Below are 24,565 nucleotides of genomic sequence, written 5' to 3' on the forward strand. Positions count from 1 at the left end.
GTATTAAGGAGATTATGAATGTGTGGAAGTCTTCCATGCAGGCCTCTCGCAGGGAATCAGTTGTCTTCTGCCGCCCCCACATTGGCCACAGTTGGGCGACCGACAGTTACCTCCTGCGCTGTGAAGACCAGTCTCAGTGTCGGTGCGGCACCCAGTTGACAGTGGCCCATCTTCTCATGCACTGTCCCACTTTGACTGCCCAGCAATGGAATCTTGGGTTACTGGACTTGTTGCCGCTAATTTTATCTGACAATGCCTCATTGGCTGATTTAGTGTTAAGTTTTATTTGTGAGGCTGGGTTTTAGCATTTGATCTAAGTTTTAGCACATGTCCTTTGTCCCTCTGTGTCCTCCACTCTAGGTGGAGGTTTTAATGTGTTGCAGAGTGGCTGGTTTTTCCTTTTTATTCTCATGGTCAGCCAGCCATGGTCACTGCTTTGTTGTTTTACTCTCTTCATCCCGTTTTTTGTGTTTCTGTGGTTTTCTCTTCACCCTTTGCTCCATATACATGTTTGTTGCCCTTCGTCGTTCTTGTGATTTTTCCTTTCATTCCATTTTATGTTGTCAGTCTCATTTGTTTTATTCTCACTCTTGTGGCATTGCTTTATTCGGAACAAGGGACTGATGCCCTCTTAGTTTCGTCCCTTATCCCCCCCCCCCCCCCCTTTTTTAATCCAGCCAACCAACCATCACTGACAGTGGCTTCAAGATTCATTTACCAAATGAATTTACCTTGTATGATGCATAGTTAGATATAATTCTACAGGCATTGGGTCAGATGACACATACTTATGTCGAGAGCATAAAGTGAAACTGCATCATTTAACCAGTGAAAATGCAATGTTTTTAAAAAGTGGAGAATGTCAGCCAGGAGTTTAGTTCCCAGTTGACAGAGAATTTTTTACAGTTTCATATTTTGTTTTTCGTGTTTTGAACATTTGATGAACTAATATGAAGATATTGTTTAACACTATTTCTGTTATCAGAAAGTAAGTTGTTCGGAAGTCATATGGTGTAATTTCTTCTTCAGTCGTCCTCTCTATCTACTTCAGTGCTGAGGTATTCTCTGCGTTGAGGGGTAGGGGATTTGGGGGGGGGGGGCTTATCCCACAGCAATTCTTTTCTCTATTCAGTATGTGTTTATTAAGTTGTGTTTGATTCCATTCTTTAATGCGCTTTGTTCACTGCTGTGGAAGGTGCTGGAATTTGTTGATGGAAATGCCTTCACCTTTAGAACATGTTAACAAATGAAGTTTTAAAATTGGAATGCATTTATTTGATTTGTATTTTATGTATTGTATGTAAAGAAAATATAAAGAAAACACACAAAATTTTGTACTATATGTTCTTGACTGTAAATGAATGTTGAATCCCCTCTGTTTGAAAGTCCTAAATCCAGTCGCAACACTGGATGTTATTATGTTACTTCTTATTTTGTACATTAGGTTATAGTACAAAATGATATTGAATCCCTTCCAGAAATCAAGAAACATGACATCAGTTGCCCTCTGTATCTCATCGAGAAACAGAAAGAATTGAGTTTTACAAGATAACAGTGTGTGGAGTTCATGTTAATTCCTGCCGAAGGAGGTTTTCTTCTTCATAAAGGCCATAATGTGCAAGCAAACAGTTTGTTCCACAATTCTACAGTGGATTGATATCATGTGTACATTCCTTTAATAATGGTAATCTGTCCAAAAATTTTGAAAGAAGGAATGTCCTGCCTCTTTTCGCATTTAGTTGGAACCCTTCATTGTTTCAGAAGCCTTCAATGAGATGCTGCTTGAGGGAGATTGAGTTCTTTTCATGTAACCTGTGTAGAGCTGTACAGGTGTTTTGTCAGGTCCAGTTGCATTTTCTCAGTTAAGCAATTTCAGTTCCTTTTCTATTCCTTCAACATATGTGCAAGGATTGAGAGGAAGCACGGTATAATGGTCATCTGCAGTTAAATAAATTTAGAAGAATGAATTCCGTATTGTGATCTTATCTCTGTTATTTTACCTTCTGTTGACAGAAAAATCAGTGTGTGTACAGATGATGATTTAGATACATTTTGGTGACAAAGCTCAAGACCAAAACTCCTGAGGATTTTTCATCAGCTAGATGACCAAAATCTTACCTTTGACTTCACTGAACATGTCTCACATTGTTCGCCTTATGCTTATTTTAATGACCTGATTAGAAACTTGCAGTTTTTTAATGATTTTATGCATACTTTTCTTAAATGTATTTAGACTTCTGTTCAGTTTATGATTTATATGTTGTGATTTTTCAGAATATATCGCAATGAACTGTTGGTATGATATGAAGGTTGTTCAATAAGTAATGTGATGCATTTTTTACTCTCGACCTAATTAGTTAAAAAATATGTAACTTTGTTCTGAAATACGTATACATTCACACACCATCTCCTCTGTTTCCAGTAAATTGTGGTGGATGGCAGTGCTGTTATCAGTCTTCAAACTTTGCATCTGCATGTGAGGTACATTGTGAGCAAAGAGCAGTTTTGAATTTCTTCAGACAGAAGACCAAACCATCATAAATATTCATAGGCATTTACAGAATGTCTACAGACACCAGGCAGTTGATAAAAGTGCAATAAATCACTGGGCAAAGTATCTATTATCAGCAGAACAAGGGGAAGGAAATCTGCCTGATCTCAGAGTAAGCTGGTCACACATAGCTGTGATAAGTGCAATATTGCAACGGGCAGAAGTCATATTCGAGGTGCTCAATGAATAACAATTGAGTATTTCATTGCTCAGCTGGACATTTCCATTGTTTTAGTGCTGTCACACTTGTCCAGCAGTTAGCATATTCCAAGGTTTGTGACTGTTGGGTTCCTTGAAGCCCACCATATTCCAAGGTTTGTGACCATTGGGTTCCTTGAAGCCTACCATATTCCAAGGTTTGTGACCATTGGGTTCCTTGAAGCCTACCTAAAAAGGAAAGAGGGAACATCTGTGCTGAATTTCTTGTGTCTTATGAGACTGATGGTGACATTTTGTTGTCAACCATTGTCACAGATGGTGAAACTTGAATTCACCACTTTGAGCCTGAAATAAAATGCCAGTCCATGGAGCCTCCTTCGAAATAGTAGTCCAGAACAATACCTTCAGCTTGTAGATTCAAGGTTACAGTCCCCTCGGACTCTGAAGGGTTTGTTCTGTTCAATGTCCTTCCTTCCGGTCAAATGATTGACTCTGAAGTCTATTGTCAGAGTCTTAGGCAACTAAAGAAATGATAACAGCATATTTTTGACCACAAAAATGTGAATCCACTTCTCCTTCTCCACGATAATGCAAGGCCACACACAAGTCTGCATGTACGAGAGGAGATCACAGAACTTACATGGGCTGTTCTTCCTCATCCACACAAGACCGTGGATCTCGCATCTTCTGATTTCCAACTCTTTGGCCAACTCAAGGGTTGACTCTGTGGGAAGCACTACAGCACTGATGGGGAAGTTACTGATGCAACAAGAACTTGGCTGAGATGTAGACAAGTAGAGTGCATTACGGCATAGAGGCTCCCAAATTAAGTTGGCCTAAGGCTGTAGATCTCAATGAAGATTACGTTCCAAAACAGGATTTTATTGCCAGAGAATTGGGAGAAAGTATGGTGTTAATAAATCACGAATAAAACTATTCTTTTATTTTTAAATATTGGTTTTAGAACACGACAGTGTGTGTCCAATTTCCATTATTCTCTGTCATCTCAGTGATCTTTTCTTAACTTTCTGGGTCTCATTGCTTTTACAATGTCCTCATTTTAAGTTTTCCTCAGCCTGCCATGTTTTCCGTGAGTTTGGTTGTATCCACAGTATAGGCTTCTTAGGTAACTTGGATTTGTCCATCCATTGGACATGACCATACCATATTAATTGTTTCCATTTGACATCAGTTGTCAATAACCTTTCTACACCCATTGATAATTGAGCCTCTTTATTAAGTATTTTCTCTTCTCTGTATATTCCCAAGGACCATCTGATCACATCTAGTTTAGTGGCCTCCAACTTCATATTCTCTGTAACTCTCAATGCGTCTGCTCATACAGCAAAGAACTTTTCATTAGAATTTCATAGGTAAAGTTTTACAGTTTAATTCCTTTTTCGTTAATTCAAAGGATTAAATTTAAACAAGTAACAAAAAATAACAAAATAAAACCACCCTGCTTTGAAAAAATAGTGTTGCATTATTTATTGAATCACCCTTTCGCTAACACGAGATACCTTGGACTGTTTGAAAACCTATCAAGCTTAGAAATTTTCATCAATTTTATTTATATTATTTACGTGTATGCATTGTTTGTAGGTCATTTACTGAGTGGTAGTTCATGAAGGTAGGCATTACACACTCACAAGCATCATATTCCTTACGATAATAATGTGTATCTCTTCTTACACATTTCCCATCAGGTCTTGCATGGGAGCAGGCATTGTCTGGTTGGGTTGGAATTCTTATATACTGTTGGAATGGCTTCCCTGCTGTAAACTGAAAGGATTGCAGAGTGTCTGATGTTGACATCTGCCGGTCTGTTTGATGTTCTTCTTTCAGTGTTTGGTAGTAATCTAAAATTACCCTCTTTTTTATGAAATTGTGGATAATGGGGATAAACTTAACATTTTCGTTGTCCTTCCATTGTATTGCAAGCATTTTTCCAATTTTGCATTCAGTGGTTTCTCCTGTGCTGAGATTTGTTTTTGAGAGCTGGTGGCATGTACTTTCTTGTCAATATCCATTGATTTTTTGGTTAGAAGATCTGTGAGCTGAGCTGAGGAGATGTATAGAACTTGGTCATTGTCAACCGATTTCTTGTACTGAGATTTGTTGTTTTATTAGAACTATAAGTGAAAAAATGGCGGAAAGTTGTCAAATTCTCAATCCACATTCTTCCATTTCCTTTATAGATTATAAATAATCAGAGACACCATTATTTGATTCACAGAGCATATACATGGTGGTCAGAAACTGTTTGGAAAACTTGTAACCAAAAAAAGATTTTTTCTGCCATTTCCGAATTACATAGCATTGAAATCTGCCAATCAGGCCATTGCACCTTCAGATTCAAGCGGCCTGCCACATACAGTTAGTGTAAGTTGTTCTCAAAGCACAGATGGTAGCACATGAGACTGCTCAGCCTTTGGCTTGAGTTTGATCCTAACTACTGTCCCATGTCCAATTTTTGTATCATCTTGTTTGATTTTAGGAAACAAAGTGAAGAACGTGTTTGGTGACACTGTCTATGGCAGGCCACCTGAATGTGCATGGACAATGGCTTGATTTGCTAACTTCAGTGCTAATTAACTGTGAAATGGTGCACGTATCAAATTTTTTTCTTGAAAATTATTTCTCAGCACAGCCTACCCTGCAAAACTCTTAAAAGCTTTTCAAGCAGTTTCTGATCATAGTTTTATAGTAAATTGTGCCATTTCTAATGGCATAAATTAGTGCACTCAACCAATCTGCCCCCTTGTAAAGTAGTAGTTATATGTCTGTTGGGCATAGGACAATTTTTAAATTTTCTCCTAGATACTGGTCAGTTCAACATAATTTATTCAGTTTCTAATCAGAATGATTTCATGGATTGAACTGGAAGTTATCATTCTTGGAATCATTTTGCTGTATATTGATGAATAATTATGAGACTGAGAAAAAGAGATGTTAGAGTCACTGTCCCAGTCGAAACTTACTTCACTGCCCGTATCTTAAATGCATACGGCAGAACAGTAACCGTGATCGAGCCTAACACTTGCGGCAGAGAATATCCCGGGCGTATTTCTTCGACAGTCAGATACTTGCATTGCTAGTGTATTTCCTACCCCTTCAGAAAGAAAGTAGTGGTAGTGTCAGCAAAGGTCTGTCGAGAATACGTGAAACGGGGACTCGCGAAATTGTGCAGAAACTGATGCAAATGATATTTACGTGCAAATTGTGCAACTGAGATGAACTGCAGCTGAAATAATGCTCGGTAGATTGCAAGATACAAAAAGAAAGTAACGTGTTCGAGTTAATCCAGGAAAAGTGCTTTGCGAATAGAATGAAATTGCCACTCTGCAGCGGAGTGTGCACTGATAGAAAACTTCCCGGCAGATTAAAACTGTGTGCCTGACCGAGACTCAAACTTAGGACCATCGCGTTTCATCGGAAACTGCTCCACCGACTGAGCTCAATTGGTAGAGCCCTCGCCCACAAAAGGCAAAGGCCCTGAGTTCAGGACTCAGTCTGGCACACAGTTTTAATCTGCCAGGAAGTTTCACGTTGCGAACAAATTGGTCTGCTTGAAATAACTCGGGCTAGTTTGTGATGAAGCCGAGTTTGTTATGAAGCCGAGTTTGTTTTTGTAGCAACTTTTTAACACAGTTGTCGAACCACAGTGGGTGTTTCCCATCCCTCACAACCTCGCTCGGCACATACTGTCCAAACCGAACCGTAGAGCGTAATACTTTTGGATTTTATCCACTGATATTTCACATTTTTGACCTAGAGATTAATTTTGGTGCATTCTGTTTCCTGTCACACTTCCTAAGTGAAAATATTAGGGCATGCTGAAAATTAATACTTCTGAATTTTTTATTCTTATCTCAATAGTGTTTGAGATATTTCATGCCATGCATATTACTCGATCCTCTCTTCAACTTTGCTGACGCAGATGGCAAACCTCTGCCACTAGAGGGCTCTGAATTGTAGCATGCGACAGGGTGATGTGTAACATAACTATGTCAGTGCGTGAGAACCGACCTGCTGTAATTGAGAAAACGGAAAGCACAAAGTTGAACAGTTCATCCACACGTGGAGCACCCTCTCCTTCAGCACGACAATGCCAGACCACACGAGCGCCGCGATATCTACAGCAATCTGATGCCCCGGGTTCATTGATCATTTTCCATACAGCCCTGATACCGCTTCCATCTGATTTTCATCTGTTTCCAAAACTTAAAGAAGCTACGCACTGACTCCCCTTTGTTGGGTAACAATTCCTGCCAGATGCCTGTGGTGAGGGCAAGGGAGGAACAAAAAAGCCACAACAAAAAGAAATGGAACTACATCACGACTTACGTTACAGGGGGCCAAAACCATATTGCTAAAATTACGATATACAAAGAATGACAAGACAATAAAAACAAATCGTGTTCTCTCTCTAGACTAGAACTGCCAGTGGGACATTTTTGTCCCGTAACAAAATTTTAATCCTTTCCCCACTTCTAGTCCTTTTAGGAGGTTCGTGACTAATAATTCAGTACATCCGGAGATGTCTTCAATAGTTTGACTCCACAGTGCAGCTATTGAGTGTGCACCCGTGACTTTTCGCAACTTTGAGACGTAATATCTCCGACAATATTTTCTTGAAAGAAACAAAACTAGACCATCTTGTACAACTTTTTGTGTGCTCTTAAGCAAAACAATAGTGAAGATTTTCCGAGCAATTTTCGTATGAGTAATTTTAAGTAAACTCGGCTGAAAAACACACGCACGGAAAAATGTGAAGTTTAGCTATTTATATTTCCGAAGTAATTGCGGGGTTCACCTGATACTTTGCATATAATAACCAATACGAGGACTTAGAATATAGAATTTCATCCCCCTTCTGCTTTCCAATAATTTAAAAACTGAGGAAACAGCTGATGATATTTCTAAAAATACCAAAATGGCTATTTTTGGCCCACTTTTTTGAAAAAAGTATTCTCTACAAACTCTTTTAAACCATTTTTGTTACAAAGACCATATTCTAAACCATCTAAAAATCTAGATTTGATGTTGCAATGGAAGTATATAAGGCCTTAAAAATGATGCAACAAGGTAGAGGTGCATTGAAAATGGGCCCATGTTCAGTTGGTTCTCAGATTAAATCTGACATCTATCATTATGTTCTGCAATTGTTTAATACTCTTTGGGGAAGGCAAATATCAAAAGTCTTGATGAGTGGAACATGAGATAAAGTTCAAATAACTCAAAAAATATCAGAAAAGGAGTGCCTTCTGTCACTACTCATTGTGACAATTTGAGTCTGTTTTTCGCTATGAGTACAGAATCGAAGTGGTTATAAACTTCACAGTGTAACTCTGCATTACCATGGTAGTGGAAATGGAGGTTGTAAAATTGTTGCCAACAGCTGCAGAATACATCTTATAAATAGTTTGCAGGTTTTATACCATTGTCACATTGTGTAAATTTCGGTGAAGTTCATTGCAGTCTTCCTGACATTGGAATGGATTCAAGCCGTAGAATATCACTAGTATGTCTCTTTATTGTATAATGTCTTTGATGTGCTAGTTTAATTCTGGTTTAAGATATACCACACTTTGTGTTAGCATAGTATGTGGTTAATGTGGAACATAAGTGTTCGCACGGGCAATTGTATAAATGTAAAAAATAGTCTTCACAGGTTTGCCGCCGGATCAAGTTGTGCAAATTCCACAATTTTTCCTCAGAGCAACTGTCCAACATCTTCAAGTGGTTCAACCTTGCTACGAACCTAGCCACCAGCAAGACTGAACCACCTGAAGATGTCGGACAGTTGCTCTGAGGAATTATTTTGGAATTTGCACAATGTGATCCAGCAGCAAACCCGTGAAGACTAACCACAATTGTATAAATGCGTTGACATGTTTCATGGTGGCGTAACCACTGCTGATTCCATATAAAGTGAGAAAGCCAGCATTCCCATCGCCACAGGGGCCACACCAGATATCTGTGCAATGACAGCTATGAGTGTTTTTTTTTACCACAGGTTCCCATGCATAACTGTTTCTTTACACAAAATCCCAAGCTGATGATATGTTTCTGTAAGTGTGAGAGCCCAAAGTTAGAAGAGGTCTTTTTTAGGGTCCTAAGCTTATGTTTAATTCAAGCTACTTGAATTTTTTAGGTGTTTCATCAATCTGCTGTGGAATGTCATGGAGGAAACTGTACTGCCTGCCAGATGGTATCACTGATTGGATCGTTTGGGAGGAAATTTTCCTGAGACAACCGAAAAATTACACTTTCCAGTACACTCCTCAAATTGGTAGAGCCACAAAAAGAGAGAAAACTTTTCTTCTCTTTAGATTCCGTATCCCAATTCATTTTTTATGAACAGAATTTTTTAGAGCTGAATTATGTCTTAAAGAAACAGAAAAGACTACTTATTTGTAGTTTTTCTGACTCAAGCTCATTTCCCAACCATCAAGACTTTTGTTGTCTCAGCAGAGAGTTCTAAACAATTGTAGAACATAATGGAAGAAGTCAGATTTAATCTCAGTACCATCAGTATATGGCCTGACTTTCAATGCACCTACACATTGTTGTTGTTTTTCTAGGGCGTTGCAAAATCAAATCTAGTTTTTAGGACGATGAGCAGTGTTTCCTGTCTGTGTAGCTTTCAGTCATTTCATATAGAGCATGGTTGTTGAAAGATTCCAGATACATGCTAAATACTTTTACAATCGTGATAAGGATGAAACTCGTCATTGTGGTAAACGTCTTAGTGTCCTTGTACAGAAAAACTTGTAGGACCATACCTAAATGAAGGAATGTCACACGTAACAACTTTTTCTCCTCCCTTTTGCTAACGTGGCAACTGAAAGAACACCAAATAAGTGTGCTTGGTACAATAACCAAAATTTAAAGTAAAATAAAAAAAATAAAAAGTCCAAGAAGAAAGCTCCTGAGGACGTAGACAGGAATGTAGCTTTCAGAATTGGTATGTTCGTCAGTGTTTCGAGGAAAGTTAGAAAAGAATTTAATAATTCTCAATTCTTTGCATTCAAATGTACAAAGTGGGACTAACACAAAATAAAAGCCTGACACTGACGTGTTTCGATGAAACTAAGTGCAGAATGAATGTTGACTAGATGACTTGCAAGCACTCTATGAAGCTGATGCAAGAAGATGGTCTGTTCATCCTTCTTAGAATATACTAGTTTTAACAGACATCAGTGCCTAGGTAATTACAGAAAAGTAATAAACATGAAAACAACAAGGTGAGATTTTCTTTTCAAGCTGGTGCGCTAACTTGCCAAACATTATATAGGAACCTCGTCAGAGCATTAGTTGTTCATGTTGAACCATCAGATGTACCTAGAAGTCACTACTGCTACCTTCCACAGCACCAGTAAAATTTTTCCCAATAAATTTGGCATGCGAGCATACTCTCACCATTTTGTACGTGAAACTCACCTTGAACTCCCAAGCTCCCTTAGCCTTAACTCACCCACACCCATTGGTCCATCACTGTAAGTTTCTCATACCCATCCACCTCCAGTTTCCTACCTCACTCACTCATTCAGTGCAGCTCATTGCCATTATCCCTTTTGTGTCTCTCTGTCATTGTCACTTGTGTCACAGCCACAATCCTGTGTGTTATGTCCTACAACAAGAGTTACCTCTCACTGTCACTGTCTCCCTCTTGCTCTCTATTACCACTAATACCTCATCCCTTCCTACTGCTGCTCCCTCTTCTCACTGTCACTGTCTCTCTCTTCCTTGTTGTCATTATCATACACTCTGTCTCTCATTACCACTGGCTCCCACCCACTCCAACTTCCTCTGTATTCCTCTCCACCCCCAGCTCTGCCTACTTAACTCTTAGCCTATCGCTATTCTATCACTGTCAGCTATGTTCCACTGCCACCTGACCCTCTCTTTGTCTAACACTGGTATTGTCTGTGTAGAATCTTGTACTGTAGGAATTGAGGGAGAGGTTAATGTTTGGTGGCTGGTGTCCTCTTTCCACAACACAACTGCACACATGTATTAACCAGGGTTCTTTATTTAGATGAACAGGAAGCAACTTATCTTTAACAGTGCCCACGTGTTAATCTACAAGCTCTTCTGTAATAGTCCACGTTAGCCTCACTGCTGGTGAAGTAGAAGACCTGCTACGTGATGAATGACAGACACCAAACTGGAGTGTGAATTAGTGCGTCAGTGACGGAGCGACTGCGCTAGTGTCTGAGACTGAGCCCTCCAGTCACCGGAGGCGAAACACAGTCACTGTCTGCCATCTTTCAGTTTCTGTTTCGTCTCTTTGCTACTGCCACTGTCTTCTTCTCTCCAAGCAAAAATAATTGTGAATATGTTCACATGCCATAAGTTTTTGGGAAATTTTTTAAAGGTTTTGCAGAAGGTAGAACGAGGCAGCTGGTACCCCTCTGATAGGAGCCTTTTTCCGCTGGTTCTCTTCTTCTCCTGGCTGCAGCAGGGCAAGTTTCTCATATGAAAGAAAATGTAGTAGTCAGTAAAATTTAGATAGTTTCTAATTATGGCAAATTGAAATAACACAAAACTAATTTTATACTTCAAACAAGACTACATGTGCAAAAAAATTTTACATGTGCCTCGGTACATGGGGTTCCCAGATGTTAATGGAGACACTTCACAGCGTATTTCTCCATGCTACGTCACTTTATAAACCGTGTTTTTGCCTCGCATCAGATTTTATGTGTGTATTTTACATGTTCAAGTAGTGTAACTTTTAATATCTTTTACATGTGCCTCGGTACATGGGGTTACCAGATGTTAATGGAGACACTTCACAGCGTATTTCTCCATGCTACGTCACTTTATAAACCGTGTTTTTGCCTCGCATCAGATTTTATGTGTGTATTTTACATGTGCAAGTAGTGTAACTTTTAATATCTGCATCTTGGAAAGAGATAAAGATATCGAGAAAATTTTCAAGTTTGTTTGAGATCAGGATCTGAGGAATACATTGTAAAAATTACAACCATTTGCTGTGCATAGCCATCTCAGAATCCACAGCAGGTTTTGGTACTAAAACACTAGTTTTTGAGACATTTCTTGATAATGGGTAAAGACTTTTGAAAGTGGGAAGATGGCTCTTCTAGACAATGCTTAAAGAATGTATTGTTAAAATTCAAGCAATTTGCTGCAGTTATTTATTGTTTAGATTTCGCCTCATACTAGCTTTTGTGTGTAGAAGTAGGGTAACTCTGAACCTCGTATATCTTGGAAATGGATAAAGATATCAAGAAAATTTTCAAGATTGTTCGAGATCAGGATCTTAGGAATGTAATGTAAAAATTACAGCCACTGCTGTGCGTGACTGTCTCGGAATCCTCGCCTGAATTTTGGTCTGTGGGTAATGGCAAAAATACAGTAAAAAAAAATCTTTTTGTGGTGTTTTACAAGAAACCATCCGTGAACTAATAGTGCCTCCGTAATTCTGATCAAGCCCACCGTAGACCACATCAAATACAAGAAGAATCAATTAATTTGCTCCACTTGCCTAGGAAAGAGGTAGTGTTTAATATCATACTTTATCCCTGTAATAGAGGATCATGACAGTAACTCAATTCTTTTGATGGATATTCAAATGTTCTTTAGTGCAAGGGCTATCCAAAACACGTATCATCACCAATAAGATCTGAGTTACGAGCACCAGAAAATCCCATTTTAATGTGCGGCATTTTGGAACATACAAGGTACGCGTGCTGTCATATGCATACCAATATAAATGAGAAGCTGCAGACAGGCACAGTTAAGACACACAAAGGTTTTGGCCACAGCTTTTGTCAGCAAAAGAGAAACACACACCATTCATAAAAACAGCAAGCACACACACTCTCTCTCTCTCTCTCTCTCTCTCTCTCTCTCTCTCTCTCACACACACACACACACACACACACACACACACACACACACACACACACACACACACACGTGAAATCGCCATCTCCAGCAGCTCAGGCCTACATCTCTCGCACACATGACCGCCAACCCCTGCAGCTCGGGCTAGGCCTGACTTGCCATGGGTGGCAGTCGTGAGTTTGTGAGGTGAAGTGTGCTTGCTTGTGTGTATGAATGGTGTGTGTTTCTCTTTTGCTGAAGGTTGTGGCTGAAAGCTTTGTGTAAGTGTCTTTTGATTGTGCCTGTCTGCAACTTAACAAGTATTCTCTATGGTGAGTAGCAATTTAGCTTTTCCTGCGTTGTTGATAGTGTTGCGTGGCAAATTAATTTGCAAGATCTGTATAATATTTTCCTGTTCTGTGCCAATTGTAAATCTCAGACTATTTGATGATAATGATCTGTAGGTATTTTAAAGGAACATATTCATGTAGACTGAAATGTTTGCGATCAGGCAATTTGTGTCAAAATTAGACCTGTATTAGACTATGGTAACATTGGTTTCCGTTTATTGATTTGATTTATTGCTGGTTTCCGTTTATTGATTTGATTTATTGCTACTTGTGGAAAATATCATTTTATACCAAAAACATTTTGATTCAGATGTATTTCTGTAAAGAGTACAAGGTTTCTTCATGACAATTGGGACAAATTTCAAAGATTTGCATATTTAAAGTTACTTGGACAAGAATAAAAATATTCAATTTTTATTTAGTTACAGTGAAATATTTCAAAAGAATTTGTAAGTATCTAACATGACTGTACTTAATGTTTAAAATTAAAATAAAATAACAGACCATTAGAGTGACTGTTACAAAAAAACTCATCCCCTAAAATAAAGAGTAAAAACAAGCCATAAATGCATCAACAAGAAAAGGGCATATTTTTCTCCCAGTAGTGCTTTCAGGGATTGGAAAAATCGGGCAGTCCTAGTGTTAGTCACTGGAATTGTGATGCTCTAAACTCGTTCACTGAAACTGAAATGCAGCTGCTGTACAAAAAACTGACCGTGGCAGACTTCAGTGCACTGCACATAGGCAGGTGATCAAATGTGAAACCAGTGTAGTCCAGTATCATTGCAAATGAGACCCTGTCAACAAGTAGAAGAATAAATTATTTCTGGAATGAGCACCATATTCTTCCAAGAATACAAAGAGGACTTAATTTTCTCTGGTGCTTGCAATGTTTTGATGTTAGGAGCTGTATAACTAATTTTACCAAATGTATTGTTCACACTGTTTGGATGGCAAATTGACAATCACATGTAACACATTTCTTCACTCATAACTTGTAACACTCTGCTGAAACATTAATATCAGTAAAATATGAAGTTTCTTATATTAGAACACTATTTAGCATATTCCTTGAATATAATTTTTGTAGTTTTAGATGTGTTACACATGGCAGGTTATCCATGTTTTATGTCAGCATAATGCCATTTTAATAGGTTAAGGGAGTTTATGCATCTGCTTCATTTACTATTCTTCAAATTCCTACCGTCATCCAAATGTTTGCACTCAATAGCCAGCTGGAACCAAAGTTATGGATTTGTTGCCCTCGTCAGCTGGCAGGACCACAATGAAAGGATTGCTGATGAGTGAACTCAGTTCTGTTTTTGTCAGTGGTTTACGTTTTAAAGGATCCTACTCATTCCATACACCTGATGTATTTATATTCTTTCCTTATAATGAATCTTTTCATTGTTTCGTGAAATATACGTATTGAAAAGTCGAATTAGGAAAAGACGGATTGCTACTTACTGTAAAGAAGACACTTCCAAGTTGCAGACAAGCACAATTAAGACATTCACATATAGTTTTCGGTCACAGCACACACGCACACGCACGAACACCAACTTCAGCATCTAGGGCAGAGATGCTGGAGTTGGCAGTCATGTATATGTGCGTGTGCGCCTCTTTTACTTGACATGTCTTCTTTATGGTAAGTAGCAATCTTTCTTTCCCTACGTCATTGATATTCCTGTCTGGAGTTTCCATTAAAAAGTAGAATTAGCATTTCTCTGTAATGATTTTTTATTCAGTGACTTATGCTGTTTCTCGAAGTAAACTTACAAATAAGCCAGTATTTTCTAACAGTTAGTACTTTTTTGAAGGAGAGCAGCCTATATTTTTATCTTCTAAATTTTTGTTGTTTAAATATATTTCAGATAAAAAATCCAAATGTGCCAACTTACTTCACAAACAGAGCACTATGCCACCTGAAGACAAAAAGGTGGGAGGAAGCGTGCCAGGACTGCCGAAGAGCGCTTGACATGGATCCAAATTTAGTCAAAGGACATTTTTTTCTGGGGCAAGCTTTATTAGAAATGGATAATTATGATGAAGCAATAAAACATTTACAGAGAGGTTGGGTTGCAGTTGTGTTAGTTTTTAATTATACGCTCCACTACATCTTCAACTTCTATTTGATATTTGGTAATCCTCTCTTTCAGCAAATGATCTAGCTAAGGAACAGAAATTAAATTTTGGTGATGACATTGCAAGTCAGCTAAGGGCAGCCCGGAAAAAGAGGTGGAATGTACAAGAAGAAAAACGAATTGCACAAGAGATAGAACTACAGGTAAGCTTACCACAGATTTGATATTTCAATTTTGTTGAAGTATTATCAGTTGCATAGTATACGGATGTTGATATAAACAATTTTCGGTAAATATTTAAAATTGTAGTAGAACATAGTTTTACTCTCAATGCACGAAGGAGCCTTACTACATTCACACATCCAGTCTTTCCCTTTGACTGTGTGAAGCAAGCATCGGTGGCGCAAAGGAGTAGTCAGATTGCACTGGGAGGCTGATGGTGTGAATGGAATAACAAGGTTTCCGATGTGAAGAAATAACATACCAGATGCAATTTTTTAACGCAAGTAGTGTGCTATTTCCTCACATTGACATTCTTCAGAAACAATTGCTGTAAATTATGAACAAATATCTAAATGACATGATTGATTATTGTGTTGGGTGGAGACGTGTGAGAGGGAATGCTGACGTAATCGCCGCTCCATGTTACTAACAGAAACCATAATGTTTAACATCATCACGCAATTTTGACACTACAACTGCTAGGGAAAAATTAAAAAAAACTGGGAAGTCACATAAAGTGTTCCAGACAGTTCCGATATGTGACAAAACCGAGTGATGGAGCCATTGGACACCTTTTAATGTGCCACTTACATGCAGTTGTCATTGTTAGCAAAGTGCTTATCACAGAGTGTGAGCATGCCTCGTTTTCCTTTCAGTACTTGCTCTAAGGCGGACAAGCAGGTTGCTAGCTTGTTGATGTACAGAATATATAATAATAAATCAATTTTTAAATATACAGCACGAAAATGGGCAGTATATTTACAGTGTGAAGCTGATATTTTTATAAATCAGTACTTCAGTACCTTTGCCGGTGATATATCGATACTTTTTTCGGTATACTGATGGCCGATAAAGATATTTCTTTAAATACCGACATATCGGGTTCGCGATATTTTTAAAAAATATCAACAGTCCTAGAATAGTGGTATGTAATGGGCATTCCTATTAAAACAGCAGCATTTTTATTTACGTGAAGTTCGTGAATGGTCACTTTTTGGCTTATCAGTTGAGTATAATTAATTGTGTGGTGGAATAAAATCCAATAATTCATCATTTTAAAAACCTCGGGAGCAAAATCGTGACTTATCTATGAGCAGATACAAATATAACAGCTCACGTACTCCATCTTCATTGTGATATTATATAATTGTTTTTATGTCTCAATAATCGTACAGATTGTTAGTATTTCTGTTGCTAGTGTATAATTTTGTATCCTTCAAACATTAAAAACTGTTTTTGGTTGTTATTCTTTTGTGTCTCTGATTAAAGTTATTTTATCTACGAGATTGACGTGTTTTTGATTGGTTTTCTTTTTGCATAATGTGTCCTCTAAGCTTTTAGGTTAACTTGGTATTTGTAGTCAGGATTCAGAGAAGATCTAGTTCTTTTTCAATTTTTTCTTTTTCCAGTGATAAGTTGATTGGTCAGTGTATCACAGAATGAAAACATCATTTCGTCGATCATTCCACAATATGGGAGTAGCTCGAGAGGATCTTTGGTAAAGAAGAATCTAATTTTTCTATGGCAGGAGGTGGCTATAGAGAATGTGTGGCTGAACTTAGCAGCTGTCTCTTTGTAAGAACACGGATCCACAATGTTTGTGGCTACAGCACCTAATGCTACGTTTGGTCCACCAGAGACCTCACATGGGGTGAGCTAGTGGTTGGTACTCACTGGGTCCCCAGCTGGTACTGCTGTTGTTGTTTACCCTTCCTCATGCCAGGTCCTCTCTTCTATCCTCATCTTCTCTGCTAGTTACTGCTTATTCATTTCTGATGTTGCAACAGACTCTTTTGACTCTCTTTGTGCGAGAATGTCTTTTCTTTCTTTTCTTGTTCGGACTTCTGAAGTTTTTCCTCCATTTTGGCAATCGAGGTCTTCTTTTTTGCCTCTCTTCTTGACTACTGCGGGTTCCCGAGGGACAGCTCACAGGTTTCATGCACGGTGGGTGAGTAACGTGTAGCTCCCAGCGTGTAGGTTGGCAGGTAGGGCTGGTGCGTACCACCGATAAAGTCCAGGCTCAGGGAGGTGTAATTGCCTGAGCTGTTGGTATCTTCCCAATCACTAATTGACTCTTCCGTCTGGAGTTCGGGAGATGTGACACAGAGGCGTCCTCACACATTACGCAGTACAGCATATCGTGTTGTATTACGAGATAAGATTTTCCTATTCGCAAGAATTTTTATTGTCTCTGTAGTACTGATCATTTGTGCCCAATGCATATTATGCTTGCTGCTGCCAGTCTTTCATTCATTATCAATTCTCTTGCAAACAAATGAAATATTGAGACATTGTATCGCTCACGATAAATATTGTAGGTGTGTCGAATTGGACTGAGAGATTACTATAGTTATTATTCAGAACTTACATTTTGATTTCTGGATTACAATTGAAGATACAAAGAAATGTCTACACTGGCTTATGGTGAGACTTAACCCTGTACTACAGTGTCAGCATAGTTATTTTCAGATTGGAAGATTAACTGTTTTTCATTTCACAATAAAAAAATCTGTGTGGCACAGCTTGTATTTGCAGCTAACGGTGTGGCAATATTGATAGTCACTGTCGGTGGCAAGTTTAATTGCCTTTTTCCTACAAACTATTTCAAAATTTTATCTGTGCCAACCGTTACCGAACTATCAGTTTAATAGGTCACAGCTGCAAAATCCTAATGCGAATTCTTTACAGACGAATGGAAAAACTGGTAGAAGCGGACCTTGGGGAAGATCAGTTTGGATTCCGTAGAAATGTTGGAACACGTGAGGCAATACTAACCTTACGACTTATCTTAGAAGAAAGATTAAGAAAAGGCAAACCTACGTTTCTAGTGTTTGTACACTTAGAGAAAGCTTTTGACAATGTTAATACTCTCTTTCAAATTCTGAAGGTGGCAGGGGTAAAATACAGGAAGCGAAAGGCTATTTACAATTTGTACAGAAACCAGATGGCAGTTATAAGAGTCGAGGGGCATGAAAGGGAAGCAGTGGTTGGGAAGGGAGTGAGACAGGGTTGTAGCCTCTCCCCGATGTTATTCAATCTTTATATTGAGCAAGCAGTGAAGCAAACAAAACAAAAATTTGGAGTAGGTATTAAAATTCATGGAGAAGAAGTAAAAACTTTGAGGTTCGCCGATGACATTGTAATTCTGTCAGAGACAGCAAAGGACTTGGAAGAGCAGTTGAACGGAATGAACAGTGTCTTGAAAGGAGGATATAAGATGAACATCAACAAAAGCAAAACAAGGATAATGGAATGTAGTCAAATTAAATCGGGTGATGCTGAGGGAATTAGATTAGGAAATGAGACACTTAAAGTAGTAAAGGAGTTTTGCTATTTAGGGAGTAAAATAACTGATGATGGTCGAAGTAGAGAGGATATAAAATGTAGACTGGCAATGGCAAGGAAATCGTTTCTGAAAAAGAGAAATTTGTTAACATCGAGTATAGATTTAAGTGTCAGGAAGTCGTTTCTGAAAGTATTTGTATGGAGTGTAGCCATGTATGGAAGTGAAACGTGGACGATAACTAGTTTGGACAAGAAGAGAATAGAAGCTTTCGAAATGTGGTGCTACAGAAGAATGCTGAAGATAAGGTGGGTAGATCAGGTAACTAATGAGGAGGTATCGAATAGGATTGGTGAGAAGAGAAGTTTGTGGCACAACTTGACTAGAAGAAGGGATCGGTTGGTAGGACATGTTTTGAGGCATCATGGGATCACAAATTTAGCATTGGAGGGCAGCGTGGAGGGTAAAAATCGTAGAGGGAGACCAAGAGATGAGTACACTAAGCAGATTCAGAAGGATGTAGGTTGCAGTAGGTACTGGGAGATGAAGAAGCTTGCACAGGATAGAGTAGCATGGAGAGCTGCATCAAACCAGTCTCAGGACTGAAGACCACAACAACAACAACAACCGTTACCTGCACAATCGAGTGAGCATTGCTTCATACTGTACAATATACCAGCCACTTAAAGGAATATCATTTAATTTAAGAATAGAGAAGTATTTTGTAACAGAATGTGTTTCTCATTGTTTTCGTCGTGCTTGAGGAATGCTCAGAAATGAGGTGCAATGACAGTGTAAAATACTTCTCATCACTCTCCAGCAGTAGTTGTTAACTATAACTGGGGCACAAAAAGTTTGTTTACGAAAATGGATATGTGTAAAATTGCTAGGTAAGCTCTATTGAAATCCATGTCCAAATACTAGCTTCGGCATTCTGTCTGTAGCACACGCAAATGGAAACTTCAGTATCAGTGAAGACCATAAAAGGCTAAAGGGTACAGTCTCTCTTAGAGACAAAGTCAAAAAATCATTTATTTACTGCAATATTACTGCTAAATGCTTTTACATCATCTGTCAGACAAGCTCACTCCTGAATGGAGAGCACTCGTGTGTGTGTGTGTGTGTGTGTGTGTGTGTGTGTGTGTGTGTGTGTATATAGATATATATATATCGCTGGCAGGTCGATAGACACACAAACAAACACAAACATACACACAAAATTCTAGCTTTCGCAACCAATGGTTGCCTCGTCAGGAAAGAGGGAAGGAGAAGGAAAGACAAAAGGATATGGGTTTTAAGGGAGAGGGTAAGGAGTCATTCCAAACCCGGGAGCGGAAAGACTTACCTTAGGGGGAAAAAAGGACAGGTATACACTCGCACACACACACATATCCATCCACACATACACAGACACAAGCAGACATTTGTAAAGGCAAAGAGTTTGGGCATTTTTTGGGCAGAGATGTCAGTCGGGGCAGATGTACAGAGGCAAAGATGAAGTTGAAAGACAGGTGAGGTATGAGCGGCGGCAAATTGAAATTAGAAATTAGCGGAGATTGAGGCCTGGCGGATAGCGAGAAGAAAGGATATGCTGAAGGGCAAGTTCCCATCTCCGGAGTTCTGACAGGTTGGTGTTAGTGGGAAGTATCCAGATAACCCGGACGGTGTAACACTGTGCCAAGATGTGCTGGCCGTGCACCAAGGCATGTTTAGCCACAGGGTGATCCTCATTACCAACAAACACTGTCTGCCTGTGTCCATTCATGCGAATGGACAGTTTGTTGCTGGTCATTCCCACATAGAACGCTTCACAGTGTAGGCAGGTCAGTTGGTAAATCACGTGGGTGCTTTCACACGTGGCTCTGCCTTTGATCGTGTACACCTTCCGGGTTACAGGACTGGAATAGGTGGTGGTGGGAGGGTGCATGGGACAGGTTTTACACCGGGGGCGGTTACAGGGGTAGGAGCCAGAGGGTAGGGAAGGTGGTTTGGGGATTTCATAGGGATGAACTAAGAGGTTGCGAAGGTTAGGTGGACGGCGGAAAGACACTCTTGGTGGAGTGGGGAGGATTTCATGAAGGATGGATCTCATTTCAGGGCAGGATTTGAGGAAGTCGTATCCCTGCTGGAGAGCCACATTCAGAATCTGATCCAGTCCCGGAAAGTATCCTGTCACAAGTGGGGCACTTTTGGGGTTCTTCTGTGGAAGGTTCCGGGTTTGAGGAGATGAGGATGTGGCTCTGGTTATTTGCTTCTGTACCAGGTCGGGAGGGTAGTTACGGGATGCAAAAGCTGTTTTCAGGTTGTTGGTGTAATGGTTCAAGGATTCCGGACTGGAGCAGATTCGTTTGCCACGAAGACCTAGGCTGTAGGGAAGGGACTGTTTGATGTGGAATGGGTGGCAGCTGTCATAATGGAGGTACTGTTGCTTGTTGGTGGGTTTAATGTGGACGGACGTGTGAAGCTGGCCATTGGACAGGTGGAGGTCAACGTCAAGGAAAGTGGCATGGGATTTGGAGTAGGACCAGGTGAATCTGATGGAACCAAAGGAGTTGAGGTTGGAGAGGAAATTCTGGAGTTCTTCTTCACTGTGAGTCCAGATCACGAAAATGTCATCAATAAATCTGTACCAAACTTCGGGTTGGCAGGCCTGGGTAACCAGGAAGGCTTCCTCTAAGCGACCCATGAATAGGTTGGCATACGAGGGGGCCATCCTGGTACCCATGGCTGTTCCCTTTAATTGTTGGTATGTCTGGCCTTCAAAAGTGAAGAAGTTGTGGGTCAGGATGAAGCTGGCTAAGGTAATGAGGAAAGAGGTTTTAGGTAGGGCGGCAGGTGATCGGCGTGAAAGGAAGTGCTCCATCGCAGCGAGGCCCTGGACATGCGGAATATTTGTGTATAAGGAAGTGGCATCAATGGTTACAAGGATGGTTTCCGGGGGTAACAGACTGGGTAGGGATTCCAGGCGTTCAAGGAAGTGGTTGGTGTCTTTGATGAAGGATGGGAGACTGCATGTAATGGGTTGAAGGTGTTGATCTACGTAGGCAGAGATGCGTTCGGTGGGGGCTTGGTAACCAGCTACAATGGGACGGCCGGGATGATTGGGTTTGTGAATTTTGGGAAGAAGGTAGAAGGTAGGGGTGCGGGGTGTTGGTGGGGTCAGGAGGTTGATGGAGTCGGGTGAAAGGTTTTGTAGGGGGCCTAAGGTTCTGAGGATTCCTTGAAGCTCCGCCTGGACATCAGGAATGGGATTGCCTTGGCAAACTTTGTAAGTAGTGTTGTCTGAAAGCTGACGCAGTCCCTCAGCCACATACTCCCGACGATCAAGTACCACAGTTGTGGAACCCTTGTCCGCCGGAAGAATGACGATGGATCGGTCAGCCTTCAGATCACGGATAGCCTGGGCTTCAGCAGTGGTGATGTTGGGAGTAGGATTAAGGTTTTTTAAAAAGGATTGAGAGGCAAGGCTGGAAGTCAGAAATTCCTGGAAGGTTAGGAGAGGGTGATTTTGAGGAAGAGGAGGTGGGTCCCGCTGTGACGGAGGACGGAACTGTTCCAGGCATGGTTCAATTTGGATAGTGTCTTGGGGAGTTGGATCCTTAGGAGTAGGATTAGGATCATTTTTCTTCGTGGCAAAGTGATATTTCCAGCAGAGAGTACGGGTGTAGGACAGTAAATCTTTGACGAGGGCTGTTTGGTTAAATCTGGGAGTGGGGCTGAAGGTGAGGCCTTTGGATAGGACAGAGGTTTCGGATTGGGAGAGAGGTTTGGAGGAAAGGTTAACTACTGAATTGGGGTGTTGTGGTTCCAGATTGCGTTGATTGGAATTTTGAGGTTTTGGAGGGAGTGGAGCTGGAAGTGGGAGATTGAGTAGATGGGAGAGACTGGGTTTGTGTGCAATGAGAGGAGGTTGAGGTTTGCTGGAAAGGTTGTGAAGGGTGAGTGAGTTGCCTTTCCGGAGGTGGGAAACCAGGAGATTGGATAGTTTTTTAAGGTGGAGGGTGGCATGCTGCTCTAATTTGCGGTTGGCCTGTAGGAGGATGCTCTGAACAACAGGTGTGGATGTGGGAGAGGAAAGATTGAGGATTTTTATAAAGGATAGGAGTTGATGGGCGTGTTGATTGGCTGAGTGGATGTGTAGGTGAAGGATTAGGTGGGTGAGGGCAATGGATTGTTTGGTTTGGAACTGGTATAGGGACTGATGGAAAGAAGGGTTGCAGCCAGAGATGGGAACTTTAAGTGTGAGGCCTTTGGGGGTGATGCCAAATGTCAGACAAGCCTGAGAAAATAAAATATGGGAGTGTAATCTGGCTAGGGCGAAGGCATGTTTGCGGAGGGAATGTAAATAAAACTTAATGGGGTCGTTGTGAAGGTGTTGTGAGGGTGACATGGTACTAGAAGGTGGAAAGTGGAACACGAGGCTGAAATGAAAATGAGAATAAATATGAAAAAATATATGGGGAGAGATAAAGGTAAAATTAGAAAGCAAATGGAGATCTGGTGTGAAAAAAGGCGAAAAAGGGTTGGTTAGGGCTGGGCTATGTTGATCCTGTGGTGAACTTGTGCAGGTAGATAATGATGTGCATAAAGGTTAGGTGGTTGTGTTGCCGCCAAAACACGTTAAAGGGTGGAGAAATTCGGGAAAATTTCGAAAAAACTACGTGAGGATGTATTAAAAGGAGTGGTTTGGTGGTGGCAGATTATGGAAATGAAGCTAACAATTGTTTGATGAAGAAATAATGACGTTAAAACCTGTGGGAAGCGGCTAAAAATGATCGGTGATGTGAGAAAAACGGAAATGGAAATAAAGCAAAAGTTATTAAAACTGCCGAAAGGGTTGTTTAATAGCTGAAAGGAACTGTTTGTGGACTGGAAACGGTGGATTTTATAGCAGCAAAGCGGAAAAAAGGGTGGAGAAATTCGGGAAAATTTCGAAAAAACTACGTGAGGATGTATTAAAAGGAGTGGTTTGGTGGTGGCAGATTATGGAAATGAAGCTAACAATTGTTTGATGAAGAAATAATGACGTTAAAACCTGTGGGAAGCGGCTAAAAATGATCGGTGATGTGAGAAAAACGGAAATGGAAATAAAGCAAAAGTTATTAAAACTGCCGAAAGGGTTGTTTAATAGCTGAAAGGAACTGTTTGTGGACTGGAAACGGTGGATTTTATAGCAGCAAAGCGGAAAAAAATTTTTTTGGTTATGGTTTGGAAGTGATTTACGTATTATTACGTATTATTGAGTGTATATCGACGGGATAAAATTGTATACTGGATTACGGTAAAAAAGGAGAAGGTGAATAGAAAGTGATGGCAAAAACAGGAGGAGGAAATAAGACGACAGAAAAGACTTCGAAATGTAACAGTGACAATAACAATAACGATAACAATAACAAACGTGATTGTTGGCTTCAAATTAATGATATGAATATAATAGAGGGAAACATTCCACGTGGGAAAATATATCTAAAAAGAAAGATGATGAAACTTACCAAACAAAAGCGCTGGCAGGTCGATAGACACACAAACAAACACAAACATACACACAAAATTCTAGCTTTCACAACCAATGGTTGCCTCGTCAGGAAAGAGGGAAGGAGAAGGAAAGACAAAAGGATATGGGTTTTAAGGGAGAGGGTAAGGAGTCATTCCAATCCCGGGAGCGGAAAGACTTACCTTAGGGGGAAAAAAGGACAGGTATACACTCGCACACACACACATATCCATCCACACATACACAGACACAAGCAGACATTTGTAAAGGCAAAGAGTTTGGGCATTTTTTGGGCAGAGATGTCAGTCGGGGCGGATGTACAGAGGCAAAGATGAAGTTGAAAGACAGGTGAGGTATGAGCAGCGGCAAATTGAAATTAGAAATTAGCGGAGATTGAGGCCTGGCGGATAGCGAGAAGAAAGGATATGCTGAAGGGCAAGTTCCCATCTCCGGAGTTCTGACAGGTTGGTGTTAGTGGGAAGTATCCAGATAACCCGGACGGTGTAACACTGTGCCAAGATGTGCTGGCCGTGCACCAAGGCATGTTTAGCCACAGGGTGATCC

General features: G+C 40.1%; 1 protein-coding gene across 2 annotated transcripts in view; it reads left to right on the forward strand.

Annotated features, from left to right (window-relative positions):
• LOC126456753 (E3 ubiquitin-protein ligase CHIP) overlaps positions 1-24,565 on the forward strand; it is a 134,869-nt gene that overhangs the window by 21,656 nt on the left and 88,648 nt on the right. For both annotated transcript variants that reach the window (XM_050092499.1, XM_050092500.1), the window contains exons 2-3: positions 14,793-14,991; positions 15,078-15,205. In XM_050092499.1, the coding sequence (XP_049948456.1) occupies positions 14,793-14,991; positions 15,078-15,205 (327 nt within the window). The remainder of the gene's footprint in view (positions 1-14,792; positions 14,992-15,077; positions 15,206-24,565) is intronic.

Source organism: Schistocerca serialis, chromosome 2 (genome assembly GCF_023864345.2).
Source record: "Schistocerca serialis cubense isolate TAMUIC-IGC-003099 chromosome 2, iqSchSeri2.2, whole genome shotgun sequence".
Classification (NCBI taxonomy): Eukaryota; Metazoa; Arthropoda; class Insecta; order Orthoptera; family Acrididae; genus Schistocerca; species Schistocerca serialis.